The sequence below is a fragment of the Cetorhinus maximus genome, chromosome 12, assembly GCF_964194155.1.
Source record: "Cetorhinus maximus chromosome 12, sCetMax3.hap1.1, whole genome shotgun sequence".
Classification (NCBI taxonomy): domain Eukaryota; kingdom Metazoa; phylum Chordata; class Chondrichthyes; order Lamniformes; family Cetorhinidae; genus Cetorhinus; species Cetorhinus maximus.
Window position 1 is genome coordinate 91,557,550 of NC_135890.1, and position 18,758 is coordinate 91,576,307.

Here is an 18,758-nt window from a genome sequence, read left to right on the forward strand (position 1 = left end):
AGATTTTAACAGTGTGAGTAGAAAATTTCTTGCATTTACACAGGAGGAAAAAAGGACAGACAGAATTATATCCAACTGGCTTGAAGTGAAACGCATCAGCCTGCAATTATCAACACTAAGTAACAAAAGCAAATTCATGACTGAAAAACCTTTACAAATTTAGCTTTTAAAAAACTCCAGATACGTAGATTTGTTAGCAGTTATCGGGTGAGATTTCACACAGAAAAGACAAAATATACTTTGGAATTGATGCACCAGATAGCTTGTTTCTGTGCTCATTTAACGTTCTTTGAATCGATGAATTCATGCTATTCTAAGAAAGTTACCTAATTGTTAATTAATCCTTGATTGTGAAGAATGCTACTGATTGATGTTCAGTAAAAATGTTGCTATTTGTAAGAATATTTCAGGTGTCGTCTTCATTGAAGATCTAAGTTCTATTAATTTTCTTATAAAATGCACATGCACAGCCTGAGAATTGCGTAAATTTGTTAGCAGTTTAGAAAATTATCTCCCACTTATTTGTCACAAAGTACTTTTATGGTGCTGGATGTAAATACATTTTGTAGATACAGATTATACATTCCCATTGTTTTTTGTTCTGAAATTAGACCTCTATCCCAGACTCTGAGAGCAATATGGATCAGAATTGCTTATCCCGCTGCAGCACAGAAATATTCTCTGAGACCAGTTGGGAGCAAGTGGATAAACAGGACACAGAGGTGAGAAATACAGCTTCAACGAGAAATGGAAATGGTCCAAAATTATAAAATATACATTGAGATTCTGTTTTTAAAAGAAATTATTTGAGGAAGAAAATGTAGACAGACTTTTTATCTGATGCAGAATAAATCCAAGCCTTGGACAAGTTGATGATTAGATATAGGTGGAGGGCAAGATAAGTGAAGGAAATTTTGATGCAACTTTTCAAGATGAGGTGCTGTAGATAGTAATCTAGTCTATTTTAAAAAAACACTCAGTTTGAGAACTGTTACAGAGGATATAAAAGAAAGAATAGACTGCACAAGAAAATGGTCAAGAAATCGATGAAACGGTGAATTAAGGAAAAGGTGAAAAGGGCCAGTGATAGCTTTTTGCAACAGAAGAATATTAATCCAGCTTTAGAAATTGTGCATTGAAGACAACACAGGATATAGAAGTCAGAATTTTAGGATGATTGTGAAGTTAATTCGGTTTCAGTGTTTACTAAGATTATCAACTGTGCCAAATTAATTCTTGGGCTATTCAAATAAAAACCTGTGCTGAAGTTGCAGCATAGAAATGGGTGAGGATTTGGATGTATACCTCAAGTAAAGCTGTTGCCCCTTTCGCACACTGAATGAATTTTAACTGGGGTAATGTTCATGTTCAGACTGACATTTGGAAAAAGAAATGATGTCAGTGCATTTAAGCTTCATCTAATTGAATTGTACAGGGACATCACGATGGTAGGTCTTTAGCTTGGGCATTATTATCGAGGTATGGGAAGTAACTTGCCATTCTTATTAACTTACTGCTCTATTCATGTAATGCACTCCCTCATGACACTATTATAACACACACACTTATCAAAGTTGGGTATTTGAATGGCATCTCTGATCAACGTTCTCTTGTAATTATCATTAAAGCTTCTTCATTTTCAATTTTTATTTGTAACTGAATAAAGGGATATTCAATACATGTATTGGTGCAACTCAGTGAGAACTGTGGTCCCAAGGATAATTTCAGAATGAGAATAGAGTACATAAGCAAATATTTATCTGTCTACATTTTAAATGTGTTGGGAACAAGGCTGTTGAAATATAATGAGCAAATTATTTAGAGGAAAACTCATTTTAAAGTTAGTGAGGTAGATCTCCCTTCTCCCTGCATCTGGATGCATTGAATCATCTATACATAGTGAATAGAGGAGGAACTGGGCAGACAGTATCACACATTGTAAGAGAACGATGGTATTACTAACTTTCTGTTTGGCGTCTGTGCATCTCCCAACCCCTCCGTCCCACATTGGTGGCCATACGTCAAGCAATCTAAACGTTAAGCTCTGGAATTCCCTCCTTAAACCTCTTCACATTTCACAATTTTAAGACCTTCCTTTTAAACCTACCTCTTTTAACCAAGCTTTTATTACCCATCCTAATATCTGCACCTTTTGCTCACTGTCAATTTTTATCTGATTGCATTCCTGTAAAACACCTTGGGCATTTTCCTAAATAAAAGGCACTACATAAATGTTAAGTTGTTATATGTTAACTCAAATGCAAGGTCCTTGCCTGATTTCTCATTTTATTACCAGATGATCTGTACCAGTGTGTAGCATCAGAAAATGTTTGGCCCAGTATCTGAGTAATTTACTCAAAACTCAATCCTTTGCCATGTGTCCTAAATTACAACCCATTGTGTTGTGAATTCTGGCGGTGGTATTCTGCATGGCTTGGGTGAAGTAGCAGCTTTCGAGTACAGACTGTAATGGTCCCCAGTTATGTCATTGTTCCCTGTTGTCTGGAATCTTTAACACTATCTGTTGTAAATTAAGTTCTGCTTTAGCTTTTTTTTTCTCTTTTGAGCATCCTAAATGCACTTTCCGTGCCTTTTCCTTTGATTACTAAGAATGTTTGGTTCTTTTCTCCTTGTTTCATGTTTTTTTTTCTAATCACCTCTGCCTTTAATTGAGTTATTATTGTAAGAAATGTTTTTTGGATTAACATTCTCGTTTCCTATTTGGAAACTTGTATATCAAAGCCATCCAAAATCCAATTTATATGGTCATAACTTTTGCTTATTTCCTAGATGTGTGAAGAAGGAGAAGCAATATTAAAAGTTCAATTTTTTCACAACACAGCGGCTTAAATTCATTATAAAGGGCAGAGAATTATACCTGTGTTGCTAGAAGACTAAAATGCAATTACAAAACTTGAAAATTTAAGGTGGTATCTTTTTCAAAAGCTGCTGTTTTCTTGGTTTCACAATGTCTCTTAGGTGACTCGATGGTATCCCGATCATTTGGCCCCGCAGTGCTATGGCTGTGAAAGTCGATTTTGGCTGGCTAGTAGAAAGCACCACTGCAGGTACTATGTACAAAAAATTGTGCAGATTTAGCTAAAAAATTTTTGTCTTCAAATGAAGTGCTAGTTATCTCGGACCATTGTATAAACATGGATGTGACCAATATTGAGAAAATGGCTGCAATCTGTTGAAAAAAAAGTCACTATTTGACAGATGATGACCAATAAAAATACTAGTTACCAAAGACTGCAATTGCAGCATCTATCACCAGCATGCAGATCATGGGGTGGATCGGCATTATGATCTTGACAATATTTAATTTTTTTGTGGCTAGCTATAATTTTAAGGGGAACTGAAATTTTAGATTAAAATGTATATTTTGGTAGTTTACCACTTATATAATACTCTATGCCAAGTAGTTTGAACCTTCTTACACTGTAGAGAAATTAAACTTGTACATTTGGGTGATTGTTGTTGTTGATCCTTCAACCAGTTCATTCTCATCACCTGCATACAGATTTCCACAGGATCTTTTTACTCGTCAAAATAATACAAGTAACAACTTTTTCCTTATAATGTTCCTCAAACTGAAAGTGATTTCCTTGGAGGGGTCCTGTATATGTCAAGGATTTACAGGACATGATCGGCATGTATGTCCCAGCAGTTACAAAACAGCCAATTCTAAGAAGTTAGCACTCTCAAATCCAGCACTATTATAACCTTTCTCTTTAAGCCAGTGACTGATTTAAGGGGAATGCAGCCACATCTTCCTCCTTTGGTTTTTTTTTTACTCCACCACATGCTTGTTTATGTGGATGTACTATGATACACACCACCTTGAACTAGTGTCACTTCCAGATATCCCCACGAATGTAGGAGATTATTAGTATGAATAAAATATTTTGCTTTTAAATAATCAATGGAGCATTGTGTGATAATATGATCTGTTACCTAGCCAGCCTGCCTTAGAATGGCAAAATGGGTTTGAAGTGGATGGCATTGTGAATCGGGACTCTTTCAGTGGTGAGCTAGGACATGCTGAAAAGTATTTTCCTTTCTTGGTGATGCAGTTGCACCAAGTTGCATTGCAGTGCAGCATGCTGGTCCCATTGGACCTCTGGCAGTACACAGGAACATGTGATGTTGGTTGAGGGAGATTGGCAGGGAGAACTCCTCTGATCATCTTTGAGATAAGTGACCAAAATGTTGATCTTTAAAAGTGCATTTTAGGGAAAGAGGGAGAGGTGGAGAGATTTAGGTAAAGAATTTAGGACCCAGTGAAGTGAAGGCACTGCCACCAGTGCTAAAGTGAAGGAAATTCAGAGTGCACAAGAGGCCAAAATTCAGGAATATAGAGCTCTCTGGTTGTATGACTGAAGGATGTTACAGAGAAAAGGCATGAAACAGAAAAATAGTAGTTTGGTCGTACAGAATTTGAGAATTGCTGAAAATAGATTTTTTTTTATATCACAGCTTTTCATCTTGCATTCATCAGGACAATTCACGAGAAAATGCCAATGTCAGTGGACTCTGGTGGAGGCATTGCCATGGAGAATGCATCAATTGATGGTGTCTGACAGCTAACTGCCAAGCATTGTTTGAAATTTAAACCAAGCAGCTTGACTCTGTTCAAGACATTGCCCTGTGGAATGAACCTGCAAATGCATTTACTTATTTTGTTTAGCTGAAACAGGCACAATGTGTGTACATGTTCTTTTTGACTGAACATGTACACACATTGCGCCTGTTTCAGCTAAACAAAATAAGTGACAGCATTTGCTGGTTCATTCTCCAGGGCAGAGTCAAGCTGCCTGGTTTAAATTTCAATGTTTGGTCAGTCACCATCAACTGGTGCATTCTCCATGGCAATGCATCTACCGATCAGAGTCCACTTGCCAACCAATCAGCACACTCTTCTCATACAGTATACATTGGCATTTTCTTGCGAATTCTCCTGATGAATGCAAGACAAAAAGCTTCAACAAAAAAATTATTTTTAACAAACTTTTCCACCCATCACCCCTGTACTTGTTGACCGACACTAGCTCCTGGTTCAGTAAAACTTCAAATTTAAAATTCTCCCATCCAGGTTTTCAAATCCCTCCATGACTTCACCTATCATTTTTTAAATTTTATTTGTTCATAGGATGTGGGCATTGTAGGCTAGACCAGCATTTACTGCTCATGTGAAGGGCAGTTAGCCCTGTATTTCTCTGACATCCTGTGAGTTTCCCCCCAACCTTGTTAGCCCATCTTCCAGCTGTCTCAGTCCTATTCTCTTGAACTCCCCTTAACTTCATTTCCTTTCTCCTTGGCTTTAGACCCTTTCTCAAAGCCTAGATTTCAATCATGCCTTTTGTCACCTAACTTCCACACTTTTGTGCAGTGACCATATATTCCTCTGTAAAGCACCTTGATTTTTTTTTGAAAAATATACTTTATTCATAAAATATTTGGAAGAACATTCCGAAATATTTCAAAATCACAATCACAAGTACAAGCAGATTCAACTTTTACACATGGATCACAAGGTGCATCAATACAATCAATGAATATTACAATCATTTCAATATGGTCAATGCAGACAATCAGACAATGGTATTGGAGTTATCAACATGCATCATGTTGCACTCTGAGTTGCTTCAATACAATTATTATTCAATGCATGCATTCATTTTGAGCTGCACAGCCCGAGGGGCTCTCAACAGTTCCCAGCCCCTCGGTGCACTGTGGCAGAAAGGTCTTAGACAGCGTCCTTTCCCCTTTGCGGCGGCGGCTGCCCCAAGCTTTAGTGCATCCCTCAGCACGTAGTCCTGGACCTTGGAATGTGCCAGTCTGTAACACTTGGCCGGGGACAACTCTTTGCGCTGGAAGACCAACAGGTTTCGGGCAGACGAAAGAGCGTCTTTCACCGAGTTGATGATCCCCCAGCTGCAGTTGATGTTTGTCTCAGTGTGTGTCCCTGGGAACAATCCGTAGAGCACAGAGTCCTGTGTCACAGAACTGCTCGGGATGAACCTCGACAAAAACCACTGCATCTCTCTCTAGACCTTCTTTGCAAAGGCACAATCCACAAGGAGGTGAACAACGGTCTCGTCCCCACCACAGCCACCTCGAGGGCAACGTGCAGAGGGGGTGAGGCTCCTGGTGTGTTCGAAGGATCTGACGGGGAGGGTCTTTCTCACCACCAGCCAAGCTACATCTTGCAGTTTTCTACATTGAAGGCAGTACAGTCTATAATTGTAGGATGATTGCTTAACGTATCTTCCATGACACATTGACTACATTTTATAGTGAGCGTTAAACAAGTAATCTTTTCAAAAAGGATTTTTCTGAATGTTGCTTCTGTTTTGAGAATTAATACTACATAGTTAGCTTCCTCTTTTAAAATTAGTATTATTGGCAAAGTAACTTAATCATTTCTTATATGCTTCTTTCATTGTAAAGTAGCAGCATATCGTTTTTCATTTGTTTGTATTCCCTCGCTGTTACCCTGCTGATTTGCACCTTTTCCTTAGTTAGTTTCCCTCTGAGCTGTTTTTTCCGTCTTGCAGGGACAGGGAGCCTGTTGATGACAAATGGTGAGCATTTTCAACAGTCTTCTCTGTCTCTTGTTTGTCTTCATTTCCTGGTGATGTTGAATTAACATTTGCTTGTGCCTTATTAGCTGAACATCCCAAGCAATTTGAGACCGTACTTAATTAAATTCCGATCGATTTAGAAGTTCGAAAAACTATACCCAATTCATGTGTTATTCAGGCACTAATCTTAAAATTATGCAACTTGCTGAGCAAGAAACAAAGTGACAGACCTGGATTTATCACCCCTGTCCATTGCACACATTTAATCACATTCAATGAATGAAGCTTTTTCAATATTTTTCTGTTTTAAGTTGACAACGCACAATATTTTGACATTTCATCACATTATGCTTTGAATTAGCCTGATAACTAAGATTGTACCAATTAGGGACTCTCCAAATGGCACTGCAATTATTAAACCTTGGTTTATCCATACATAATCTGAATATTGTTTATTTTTTACTATGTAATTTTATTCACCCTTTCCCCCAGTCTTGTGATCTAATTAAGAGGCTATAGTATCCTGGTTGCCTGCAGGAAAGATAATTTTTATCTGCCTTATCTTCACAACTAGCTTTGAAAGGGTTTCCTTTCAGCTTTCTATATTTTAAGAAAAGGCTGATGAATATTGATGGACTGCATGTTAACCTTCAAAATAGATCTTTGATATTCAGTTGTTTGCAGTAGTGTGACTTTCCCTTTTTATTGCATAATGTAATCAAATAACTCATGCAATTATTACCTCTAAACAGTTGAAGTGTGAGAAATGTGTTTACCAACTGACCCATTAATTGGATTTGAGTGTTTAACCACCAGCCTCTTGTGCAATGAAGCTTTGGACCTAATTTCTTGAATGTATTGCAAAACATGTCAGCTATTTGTACATTTTCTATATAAAAATATTGTAAGTGGTTTATCTAATCTAAAGGACGTGCAAGTTGTATAAAATGATTTAAGTTGAAAAGTTCTTCAAAAATGAATGGTTAAAACATTTTACCAAATTGCACTTTTAAAGTTTTTTGCTGCCTCCCCATCCCCAATTTGGAAACTTTTAGGTTTCACTTCAGTTCCATGCTGGGAAAGATCTCTGCAATTGAAAGCTCCACTCTTTCATTTGAAATACAGGAGCCTGTTGAAGTTACAACATGCCACCTCATGTCAGACCATTTTAGCCAGTGACTGATCATTAAATACTTGTGAAAAGCCTCTGTTTATAATCCACAATAATTCTATTTCCAACACTCATAAACTGGGGTACATTTAGACTTTGCCTTTTGCAAGTCAACTCATTGATTTCATTATAATAGGGCTATGAGGAAAGGGCGGGGCAGTAGAATAGCTAAATTGCTCATTCAAACTCCTGGCACAGTCTCGACAGGCCAAAAGGCTGAGACCCATGCTGTAGCCATTCTTTGATTCCATTGATTGCGTTCAATGACAGGCGCAAAGTACTGTTGATGATAGTTATGCTATAAACTGTAACAACCTCCTTCAGGAAGTAAAATTAATGTCATATGTGAGCTTCGTTGAAAGCTGACTTCACCAAAAAAAAAATCTAATAGTATAAATAAGTTAATACATACCTCTCTGCCCTGAGAACAAGTAACAGAAAGAGAGCAGTAGGAGTCCTGCATAAAAACAATGCCTTCCCTATTTGGAAATTAGCTATTTTAAATTATTAAAATCAGGATATTTTAAAACTTGGGTTTTGTTTTTTTTTGCTAAATGAAGCAACTTTACTAATATTTTCAGAATCCTCAGAAGGGAAATACTTAAACACTGGGTTTTATATACTTTACTGAAATAACTCTTGGAAGTTTGAAAGAGGATCACCGTGTTATTCAAGAAAGTATTTACCTTTTTATTTATTTTTCTGTCAATGCAAGTGTTTGATAACTATAAAGCTTGTGCATGCAAAGTCACTAATTATTGTTCGAAAGCTAAACATTTTATTTTTAGGAGCTGAACTTGATTAAAATTTGTGAAATAACTGTATATTTTTGTCAAGTTGAATATAAAAAGATGAAACAGGATCTTAATTAACAATCTGCCTATTTGTTCCTTCAAAGGAATTGTGGGAATGTGTTTTGCTCAAGTTGTTGCAACCAGAAGATCCCAGTGCCGAGTCAGCAGCTTTTTGAGCCTAGTCGTGTCTGTAAATCCTGCTACAGCAGCCTTCAGCCAAATGGGTCCACGCTGGAGATAGAACTGGATAAACCCATTGCAGCTACTTCAAACTAAAGGCAATGCCTTTCCTCCCACAAACACGCACATTTATGGGACAGTATACAAGAAGCCAAGCACTTTGGTTACTGTGCACTTGAGATAGGACTGAATGCACAGCGTTGCTTGGAAGTTCTAACAGGATGCGGTGGATGGAGACATAGTTGGATAAAATAACTTAAATCTGTTTGGAAGTTTATTTTATGGTGGCTTGTGGTGATTGGGATAGAGTGGGCAGTGCAGTATATTACTGTATTAACCAAAGGCCTTAGACTTGCAGAAGTGGTAAGCAATTTCATTGGGCAATTGCATCAGCACACTACTCCCTCTACAGGCTTAATTGAATATGTAACATCTTAAAGTAGATCAGTGTTAATTATGTTCCTTTTATTTACAAAACAAATTGAGTTTTTGGCATGTACAGAAAGTATTATAAATGCCCTATGGTTACAGCGAAATAAATTTAGTGAACTGATGGGCACTGAAGGAATGAGATATTTTAAGCTTTGTTTACACAATGTATTGTAAGCTCAAACATTTTCCTCTACTATTTGAAACAGGATTTCTTTTGAGCTTGGTGAATTAACCTTTTTCTGCTGTGATTCTGAAATGCGAATGAAGGTTAGAGGAGGTCAGGAAATGAGAAGTTCTAGATAGGTGCCATTGGTTATGATACGGGTTTCTGGGATTGTGTTTTAAATGCATATTTTGACATTTAATTGTCATTTCATTTTTTCATGCAAGCACTTTTTTATTTTTCTCTTTGTATATAAAGAGGTCAAGATGCTGTTGCTAGCTGTATAGCACTCTTTCCTAAAAGACATTAAGTGCTCCTTGCCCCACCATGAATAGAGATGTTTTTCCAATTTTGTTTTTAAAAGCAGCAAGTGCTGTAGGCGTTTTTCAAAGATGTAAAGATAATTAAAAGTTTAGCATTTGTATGAAGCTTATGCTAACTCTTATCAATTTTGTTACTTTGTTATTAATAGATGAGCAGTGTTTAATATATAAAAATTGTGGGCCAGTTGGATATACAGGTAAAAACACCAAGTGCTTTTTCCCCACTTGACTTTGAAAATTAACCTCATGGTTGGATCATTAAGAATGGTGAGCTGTAAGGTAATCATTTAGTGCATTTTATGCAAACTGTTTCCTTATCCCCCTCTCTTTTAATTCTCCAATGGTAGTACAACAATCATTGCAGCACAATTTGGATTGCAAAGTATCTTCGTATCAGCAACATTTTCCCCACCACCAAGAGGCATGAAAGATCCATTTTAGGGACATAACAGCAACTGATGTTTGTAACAAACAGGAAATAACAGTTCCAACTGTGTTAATGCAAATTGTAACTAGGTATTTTGATTTGTGTTTTGATTTATCCTGGAATCATTTGTGCATTTTTTTTTTAAAAGTGACTAAAAATTCCACATTATAAGCCTGCCACGACACAGTAGGACCTCCTCATAACATGACTAACTACACAGAATTTACAGAAACTATTTGTGATAAGATGATATGAGAAACTGCACTTTATCAGTACATTAGTTGCTTTGTTAATATAATGCCATCTTTACTTGCAATCTGTAGTTTTTCCATGTCGGACTTGAAATTAAGAATCCACCTCATCCTGGTGCTCGACTTCACACAAGTTGAATGTGTTGAATACACAAAGTAACATCCTCTGGGGTTTAGAACTAAAGTTAAAATGCTGCTAAAACTTATTTTGAACAGTCTGATCTGTTTTTTTGTCCTCACATCCTTTGTTTAAAGTGACTGTTATCCTTCAGTGGTAATGGTAGATACTTCTGATTGTACACTCAAGTGGAATTTGTAAAGTAGCACTTAAAGCCAGACTTTAATTGCTTTAAGAAATGATGCCACAAAGCTGGGTGTGGAAAATGTAGTGCTTACCTGTTTGTAAGCTTTCATGGCATATACTCTTCTGTAGCCTCAGAATGATTTATTTAAATCTAAATAAATTTGTCATTTTCATATATGGTGTTTATCTCAAATTTGAAGAAACTGATTTTTTTTTTAATGCTGCTTTATTTTATTATGGGGTGAAGAGCATTATCACGACTTTTTAGATTCAGCAATGGTTTACTGTCTGCTTTGAAGTGATTGTTTTAGTGATATATTTGGATACAACGGGAGAACATTGGCTGTTTCAATTTGTCATAATATTCATGCGCTTTGAGGGATGAAGATTCTTTATACCGTCCATCAATCGGCTCTCCCCATTACAAAACAAGGTGAGCAATTTATTGAATTAGACAATCTGCACACCTATTTACTTAATAAAACTTTTACCATTTTATTGGTTAGGGGGATGGCACAAACAATTTAATTTGTTAAAATACAAGAAATGCTGATTTGAAAACTGATGTCTTTCTTCTGGAATAGCACAGCAAGAAGAGATCATTGTGACAGGTGTGCCTGAACAGCTAATAGTGATCCTTTGAACATTTGAGAAGCTACACGTTTTCTTTAAGTTGGAAGTTCCAACTGTATTGCTAGTTATTCTGTAAGTTGTTTGAATGAAAGTTTGCATTTATCTTAATTCAGTCTTATTGAAGATTTTCTGCTCTCCAATGTGTGCCCAGATTTTCCCCTTCTGATCCCTCAATCAAATGCATTATGTGGCTGAGAGAATAGGCAATCTGCAGCCACTCTGCTTTTCAAAGCGCCCATTACGAATTCACACCTAGACTCAGAAAATTCTTGACTACAATAATTAGGGTACTTGGTCCAAGGGCCAAGTTTTTAACTATCTTTTCTTAAGGATCTTTATTTTCACATGGTAATTAGAATGATATAAAAGGTATTCCACTTAACAACTTAACTGTATGACCACTAGTACTGCTATGTTGCCATCCACAATCTTAATGCCTATTGCGACACATGTCAAGCAATATTTTAATTGATTAACCAGCAGTCTTACTGCAGGATTTCTGCCTTAGGATCACCCTATCTCACTTATTTTAGGAATAAACATAATGTGAACTTCAAAGTAACCTTGTTTATATTTGAATACAAGAAATTTCAGTACACCTCCTGTTGATGTGCGATGATGCCCATGCCGAGGGATTTTACACAAATTCTGGTTGTACTATGCTCCTTAACACCACTATGCCTATTAAGGACTTAGAACCATACTTGTCACTTTGAATAAAGACTTGGGGAGAGCAGGTTAACAATGCCTTTGTGGGGTTGAGTTGGTTTCAGGATGATATGCCTAACAATGGGCATTTTGAGTAAAGATAACCTTCCATGGCAAACTTGGTAACGTTTTTTTTTAAAAAAGAAAATTGTGTAAGTGCTAGCAAGCCTGGCAGCATTTCTGGTAAGAAAAACAGTTAATATTTCAGGTCAGTGACTTTTCAGGTAAGTAGCTGGTTAAAATCTACTAGTACCCTTGGATGTCTACGGCTTGGGTCTGGTCAACTTATCGAGGGATGTGTCTTTACAGGGAGTGTGTGCTTCATTTTGGGCAAACAAATCCTCCTGTGTGGATTTCTCAATAGTTTGACTTGGAGACTCTAATATATGGCAGTGGGTTTGTGCTCATAACAGACATCAAGCTGACCAAAATAAAAGTTGTAGAATTATTTTTTCAGGACAATCATGACAAGCTCATTGAGAAATTGAGAGTTGATTACTGTGAAATATAACTAATATATATTTAATTAATTCCAGCATGTTTCTTGTAGACTGAAGATGAAAAGCTGATTATAAGATGTGTTAAAATTTGTTGAAGGAACCTGGGTAATTGTTGAAAATTTAGCAAATAGGATTGATTGGAAACAGTAACTTACCAATATAATATTTCATTGGATTTGCCCCCACAGTTTTCTCTCTTTCTAGGTTGATATTTTAAAACCAGTTATTACTTTTTATCCGTTTTTACAGAAAATGTTGGACCTATTTCTAAGTGCATGATAGGTTTGCTTTACTTTTGGTACTTATACCTCTACATGTTCAGAAATATTACGCTATGCCGGAAAAGAATGATATTCAGTGGCCTGGGAACACTGAAGTACATAGATCAAATGGTTCCCTAAAAAGGCAATCCTGTATGAGTACAAAAACCTTGGAGGTGAAAATATGTACTACTGCCATGCTTATCACATACCAAAACAGTGGACAAAGACAACTTCAGCATTTGCCTTAACACACCTCTTCAACTTGTGCATCTAGGATAACGACTTTCTGACCACAGCCACCATGTTAACCTGCTTTGCTATTTTATCCCAAGCAGTCTGTGCAGCTGTCTTCTGAGGAGAATTCCGCTTCAACCCAAAGATTACATGCCTAATGCTCTCTTAATGCCTCTGATATTACCTTGAAAACTCCTCCCTTAGTAGTTTGCTAGGATATCATGAAATATCCATAGCTAAAGTGTGAATTTCACCACAGGAAGTCCAGAACACTCTTTAAAGTATACCATCTGCTCTTCTCAGCTAGATTGCATTACACACTCAGAATATGGCTAATCTGTGCTGGAAGTGCTGATACATTTTTGGGTCTTCTGATACTTCAACTTTTTCCAGCTTCAGAATTTTAAATCACTTTGAATCCTAACTCCCCATGCTCTCAACTGTTCACATTATCTAATAAGCTTTCATTAATGTGCCCAATGTTTAAAAAAAACTTTCCAGTAAATTATTTTTAACTACGATTGTTTGTTTCCAAAGGGGGATCTCCTGAAATGAACAATAATGTATAACAGTTTCAGATGTTTTTTTTATTCAGAAAATCTATTTAACAAAATGTTCCTTAAAAGGAAAGCAAGACATCAGAATCTAACCCTAAACTATTCTTTTTCTGGCATCCATCTGTCTCAGGAGACGATGGACTGCACCCAAAATGTATGTCATTTCTGTATTGAATATTGTCTGTTGTGGCTGTAGAGGCTGATTCATGGATGGCAGTCCCTTCCAAAGCTGGCACAGATGAATAGTGTTGGCCTGAGGTTGACTGATTTCCTCCCCTGCCCCCTTCTGGTGGGCTCTCTCTTTGCCACCTGGTCATTTATTTTGCCCCTATCCTTTTTCCACTCCGACTGCTTGTCTCCAGACACTCCAGCCAGCAGCAAGGACTTCCCATTCTGCTTCCCATGCATTTACTCCGATCCCGGTCAATTTGAAGTCTTGCTTGCAGACATCCTTGTATTACAGATGAGGGCGACCTGTTGGTCTTGTGCCAATAACAAGTTTACCATAGAGCATGTCTTTGGGGATGCGGCTGTCATCCACTCGGCCTATGTGATCTAGCCAATAGCTTTGCCACTGACTCAGGAGGGCAAACATGCTGGGGAATCCCTGCATGCTGGTGTACTTCCATATTTGGCACTAATCATAAACAATTCTGTTATAGAATAAATATATACGTAGATGCAGTGCTTCTGACTATTCTCTTGAGAATTTCAGATTCTAAGATTTAAACAGCTCTTTACAGGGATACTTAAACAATAACAGGATTTCAATACCTGTCAATTATATTCACGTGACTGTCATGTATAAGACTGACCAAATCAAACAGCTATTTGACTCAAGCCAAGCTATTTTTATCCAGTCAAGCAAGCAAATTTGATATGAGTTTTTTTGTTGTTTGGATCTGAACAACGAAGAGAAGCAGTATTTTTTGCCGGAAGTCCAGCTGAATCGTGGAAATGAGTGGACCTTCAAAATATTAGAATGTCCTTTCACTGCCCATGACACAGCTTGTAGTGATGCATTTTTATGATGCACATCTTGGCATTGATACAATTTCCGATTGATTGGCAAACCAGTCCATTCAACGTGTGATTAGCAGTTTCTTTTTAAGAGCTGCTTTGTTCAGTGTTACGCCTTTTACTTAACAATCACTTTTAAATCTACCTCCCTCTGCCCTTTACACAGAGAATATCTGACAATATCTGCAAAATTCAGCAAAGACTTTCATTCTCACCATATAATGCTATGTTTCAACTTTCTCTGAGGTGCAGAGAGATCTAGCTGTCCTAGTGCATGAATCACAAAAGGCTCATATGCAAGTAATTAGGAAAGCTAACAGAACGTTATCATTTATTGCGAGAGCAATTGAATAGAAAAGTAGGGAAATTATGCTTAGGTTGTACAGGGCACTAGTGAGACCACATTTGGAGAACTCCTGTACAGTAGTGGTCACCTTATTTAAGGAAGGTTGTAAATGCATTGGAAGTAGTTCAGAGAAGGTTTACCAGATTAATACCTGGAATGGGTGGGTTGTCTTATGAGGAAAGGTTGGACAGACTAGGCTTGTATCTGCTGGAGTTTAGAAGAGTAAGAGGTGACTTGATTGAAACATAGATCCTGAGGGGTCTTGACAGGGTGGATGTGGAGAGGATGTTTCCTCTCGTGGAGAATCTAGAACTAGGGGCGACTGTTTAAAAATAAGGGGTCACCCATTTAAAATGGAGATGAGGCAAAAATTTTTCACTGAGGGTCGTGAGTTTTTGGAACTCTTTTCCTGAAAAGGCGGTGGAAGCAGAGTCTTTGAATATTCTTAAGGCAGGTGGATAGATTCTTGGTAAGCAAGAGGATGATAGGTTATCGGGGGCAAGTGGGATGCAGATTTCAGTTACTGTCAGGTCACTCATGATCTTATTAAATGGTGGAGCTGGCTCGAGGGGCTGAATGGCCTACTCCTGCTCCTTGTTTGTATGTTCGTATAACTTTCTTTCCTGGGAAAACCATATTGATGCATTACTTTCAACCTGTACAGTCAGAGTTGGATGACTTCAAACTGCTGTGGGAGCAGCAGAAAGATAAAGACAAAATCTGGAAACTTGGAAGATATGGCAGCAGCATGGGGTGAATAAAAAGAGTGCCGTTGTTGACTCGGTGTAAGCAACAAAAAAAAAATCTTTTCTCCAACCTTGTGCCCTATACCTTTGCTCTTTACCTGTAATGTCTCGACGGAACAGGTTTCAACAAGAAACTGCTAAACTTTATTACAGGGAGCTTTTCAGGTGCTACATGCTCAATCAGGACTCTCGTTAGGAAGCTCCCCCCGTAGCCTGTGCTTAGGGCTCACTGGTCGGAGCCTTAACAGAACAACACGTTCTGATAAACAGCAGGAGACTATACCCTCAGTTACCATATTACCTTTTTTCTAGCTTTGTAGCATTTGTTGTATCTGGGCATTTTCTAATTCATAGCAGTCCCCTTATAATAAGGCTGTATTTTTGGTAAGCAATAATAATTGCAATGGTTTTCTTTGGTTCTGCTTTCCGATTTTTTTTTTCCAGATGGTCAGGCTGCTGGACCTTCCCTGTTCTCGTGGTAGAGGCTGGTTAGCAAGTCATTGTGGTATTGCTGGTGGTTTCTGCTGCTGCTGAATGGATAGCTTCCAGTAGCTTGGTTTAGACATAACTGAAGATAAAGCGCAGACAAACTGAGCTCAGTGACTTTACGTGAATGGTGTCCTTTTGAATAGCATGGAGTAATAAATTGGAACGTCTGAGGAAAAAGTACTGCAGATACAATAAAGTTTCAATAATCTGCAGGTCTGATGTACCATGCAAACTTGTAAAATTGCAGCAGGGTTGCCCCATAGGAGGTGAGATACTGCAGAAGCTGGAAATACTCAGCAGGTCTGGCAGTAGCTGTATCCCTGCACCCCTCCCTCTGGCCTCTTACCTGCTCTTGATCTTTTCATTGAGAACTGTCGCGTGACATCGGCCATCTTAATTTCTCTGCTCCTCTCCCATTCCAACCTGTCACCTTCTGAACTTTCTGCACTCCGTTCCCTCAGGTCAAACCCTGACTTTGCTATCAAACCTGCTGACAAGGGTGGCGCTGTTGTTGTCTGGCGTACAGACTTCTACCTTGCAGAAGCTGAGCGCCTACTCACATTTCTTCCTACCTCCCCTTCGACCATGACCTCACCACCGAACATCAAGCCATTGTTTCCAGGACTGTCACTGACTTCATCTCCTCTGGAGATCTTCCCTCCACAGCTTCCAACCTCAGTGACCCAAACCTGCACAGCCCGCTTCTACCTCCTTCCCAAAATCCACAAACAGCACTGTCCTGTTAGACCCATCGTGTCAACCTGTTCTTGCCCCATGGAACTCATTTCTTCCTATCTTGACTCCATTCTCTCTCCCCTTGTCCAGTCTCTTCCCACCAACATTCATGATTCCTCTGATGCCCTAGGTCCTAACAAACAATTTCCAGTTTCCTGGCCTTAACCACCGCCTCTTCACCATGGATGTCCAATCCCTCTACACCTCCAATCCCCATCAGGATGGTCTGAGGGCTTTCCACATATTCCTTGAAGAGAGGCCCGAACAATCCCCATCCACCACTCCTCTGCCTGGCTGAATTTGTTCTCCTTTAATTTGTCTCACTTCCTCCAAATAAAACGTGTGGCTGTGGGAACCTGCATGGGCCCCAATTATGCCTGTCTTTTAGTGGGGTATGTGGAACATTCCTTGTTCCAGTCATACTCAGGTCCTCTCCCACAACTTGGTACATTAATGTCTGTATCGGTACTGCTTCATGGTCTTGTCTGGACCTGGAAAACTTATCGATTCTGCTTCTAATTTCCACCCCTCTCTCTCCTTCACATGGACCATTTCTGACACTTCCCTTCCCTTACCTCTGTCTCCATTTCTGATACTGTCCACCAATATTCATTACAAGCCACAGCTATCTCGACTACAGGTCCTCATACTCTGCTTCCTGTAACCACTCCATCCAGTTCTCTTAGTTCTTCCACCTCCATTGTGTCTGTTCTGATGATGCTCCCCTCCAAAACAGCACTTCTGACATGTCTTCCTTTTTCATTAACCGAGGTTTCTTTCCTACTGTAGCTGACAGGGCCTTCAGTTGTGTCTAGCCCATCTCCTGCACCTCCACCCTCCCCACTTCCCCTCCCTCCCAGAACCATGATAGGGTCCCCATTGTCCTCACTTTTCACCCCACTAGCCTCTGCATTCAAAGAATCATCCTCCAACTCCAGCATGATGCCACCACCAAACACATCTTCACCTCACCTCCCCTGTCAGCAGTCCATAGGAATTGTTCTCTCCGTGACATCCTGGTCCACTCCTCCATCACCCCCAACTCCTCATCCCCCTTCCCACGCAATTGCAGAAGGTGCAACACCTGCCCCTTTACCTCCTCCCTCCTTACTGGCCTAAGGCCCCAAATACTCTTTTCAGGTGAAGCAGCACTTCATTAGCACCTCCTTCCATTTGGTCTAGTGCATTCGCTGCTCCCAATGCGGTCGTCTCTATATTGGGTAGATTAAACACAGACTGGGTGACTGTTTTGCAGAACACCTTCAGTCATGACCTACCTATCGCTTGCCATTTTAACACATCATCCTGCTCTCATGCCCACATGGCTCTCCTTGACCTGCTGCAACGTTCCAATGAAGCCCAATGCAAGCTGGAGGAACAGCACCTCATCTTCCGATTAGAGTACCTTACAGCCTTCTGGACTTGACATTGAGTTCAACGAATTCAGACCATGAACTCTCTCCCCACTCCTGACTTTTTCTTTAATCCAATTTTTATTTATTTAAATAAAAATATATTAAAAAACGAAATGATTTGTTCATTCTTTCAATCTTCTTTAATACAGCACCCCACCCCACCAAACACACAGGGCCATCTGTCACTTGTTTTTATGTTTTCTTTTCACTAGTACTGTCCTTGTTCTGCTGTTAACACCTTCTGCCATCTTACCTTTATGACACACTCAGCACCTTCACCCTTCACCACTCCCATTAACCCTCCCTTTGCTTTGGGTCCGTGACATCTTTGTCAATCACAGTATAATATCCATCACATTTCTACTTCTATTTAGCGCTCTCCGTAGATGCTGTTGACCGGCTGAGTTTTATTTCTGATGGTACCTGTGGTGAGTGGCCCTTGGATAGTTCTTATCAATAAGGATTTTTCTCAAGTTTCCG

The 18,758-nt window shown here is 38.9% G+C and overlaps 1 protein-coding gene across 13 annotated transcripts in view; it reads left to right on the top strand.

Moving 5' to 3' along the window:
• mtmr3 (myotubularin related protein 3) overlaps window positions 1–10,807 on the top strand; it is a 100,966-nt gene extending 90,159 nt beyond the window's left edge. For 9 of the 13 annotated variants that reach the window (XM_078554085.1, XM_078554086.1, XM_078554087.1 and 6 more), the window contains 4 exons: window positions 612–722; window positions 2,980–3,068; window positions 6,561–6,587; window positions 8,657–10,807. In XM_078554085.1, the coding sequence (XP_078410211.1) occupies window positions 612–722; window positions 2,980–3,068; window positions 6,561–6,587; window positions 8,657–8,828 (399 nt within the window). In that variant the 3' untranslated portion in view covers window positions 8,829–10,807. Of the gene's footprint in view, window positions 1–611; window positions 727–2,979; window positions 3,069–6,524; window positions 6,588–8,656 lie in introns of those variants that run through there. The other 4 variants (XM_078554089.1, XM_078554095.1, XR_013578192.1 and 1 more) reach the window with 3 other exon arrangements.
• The last annotated feature ends 7,951 nt before the right edge of the window (window positions 10,808–18,758 follow it).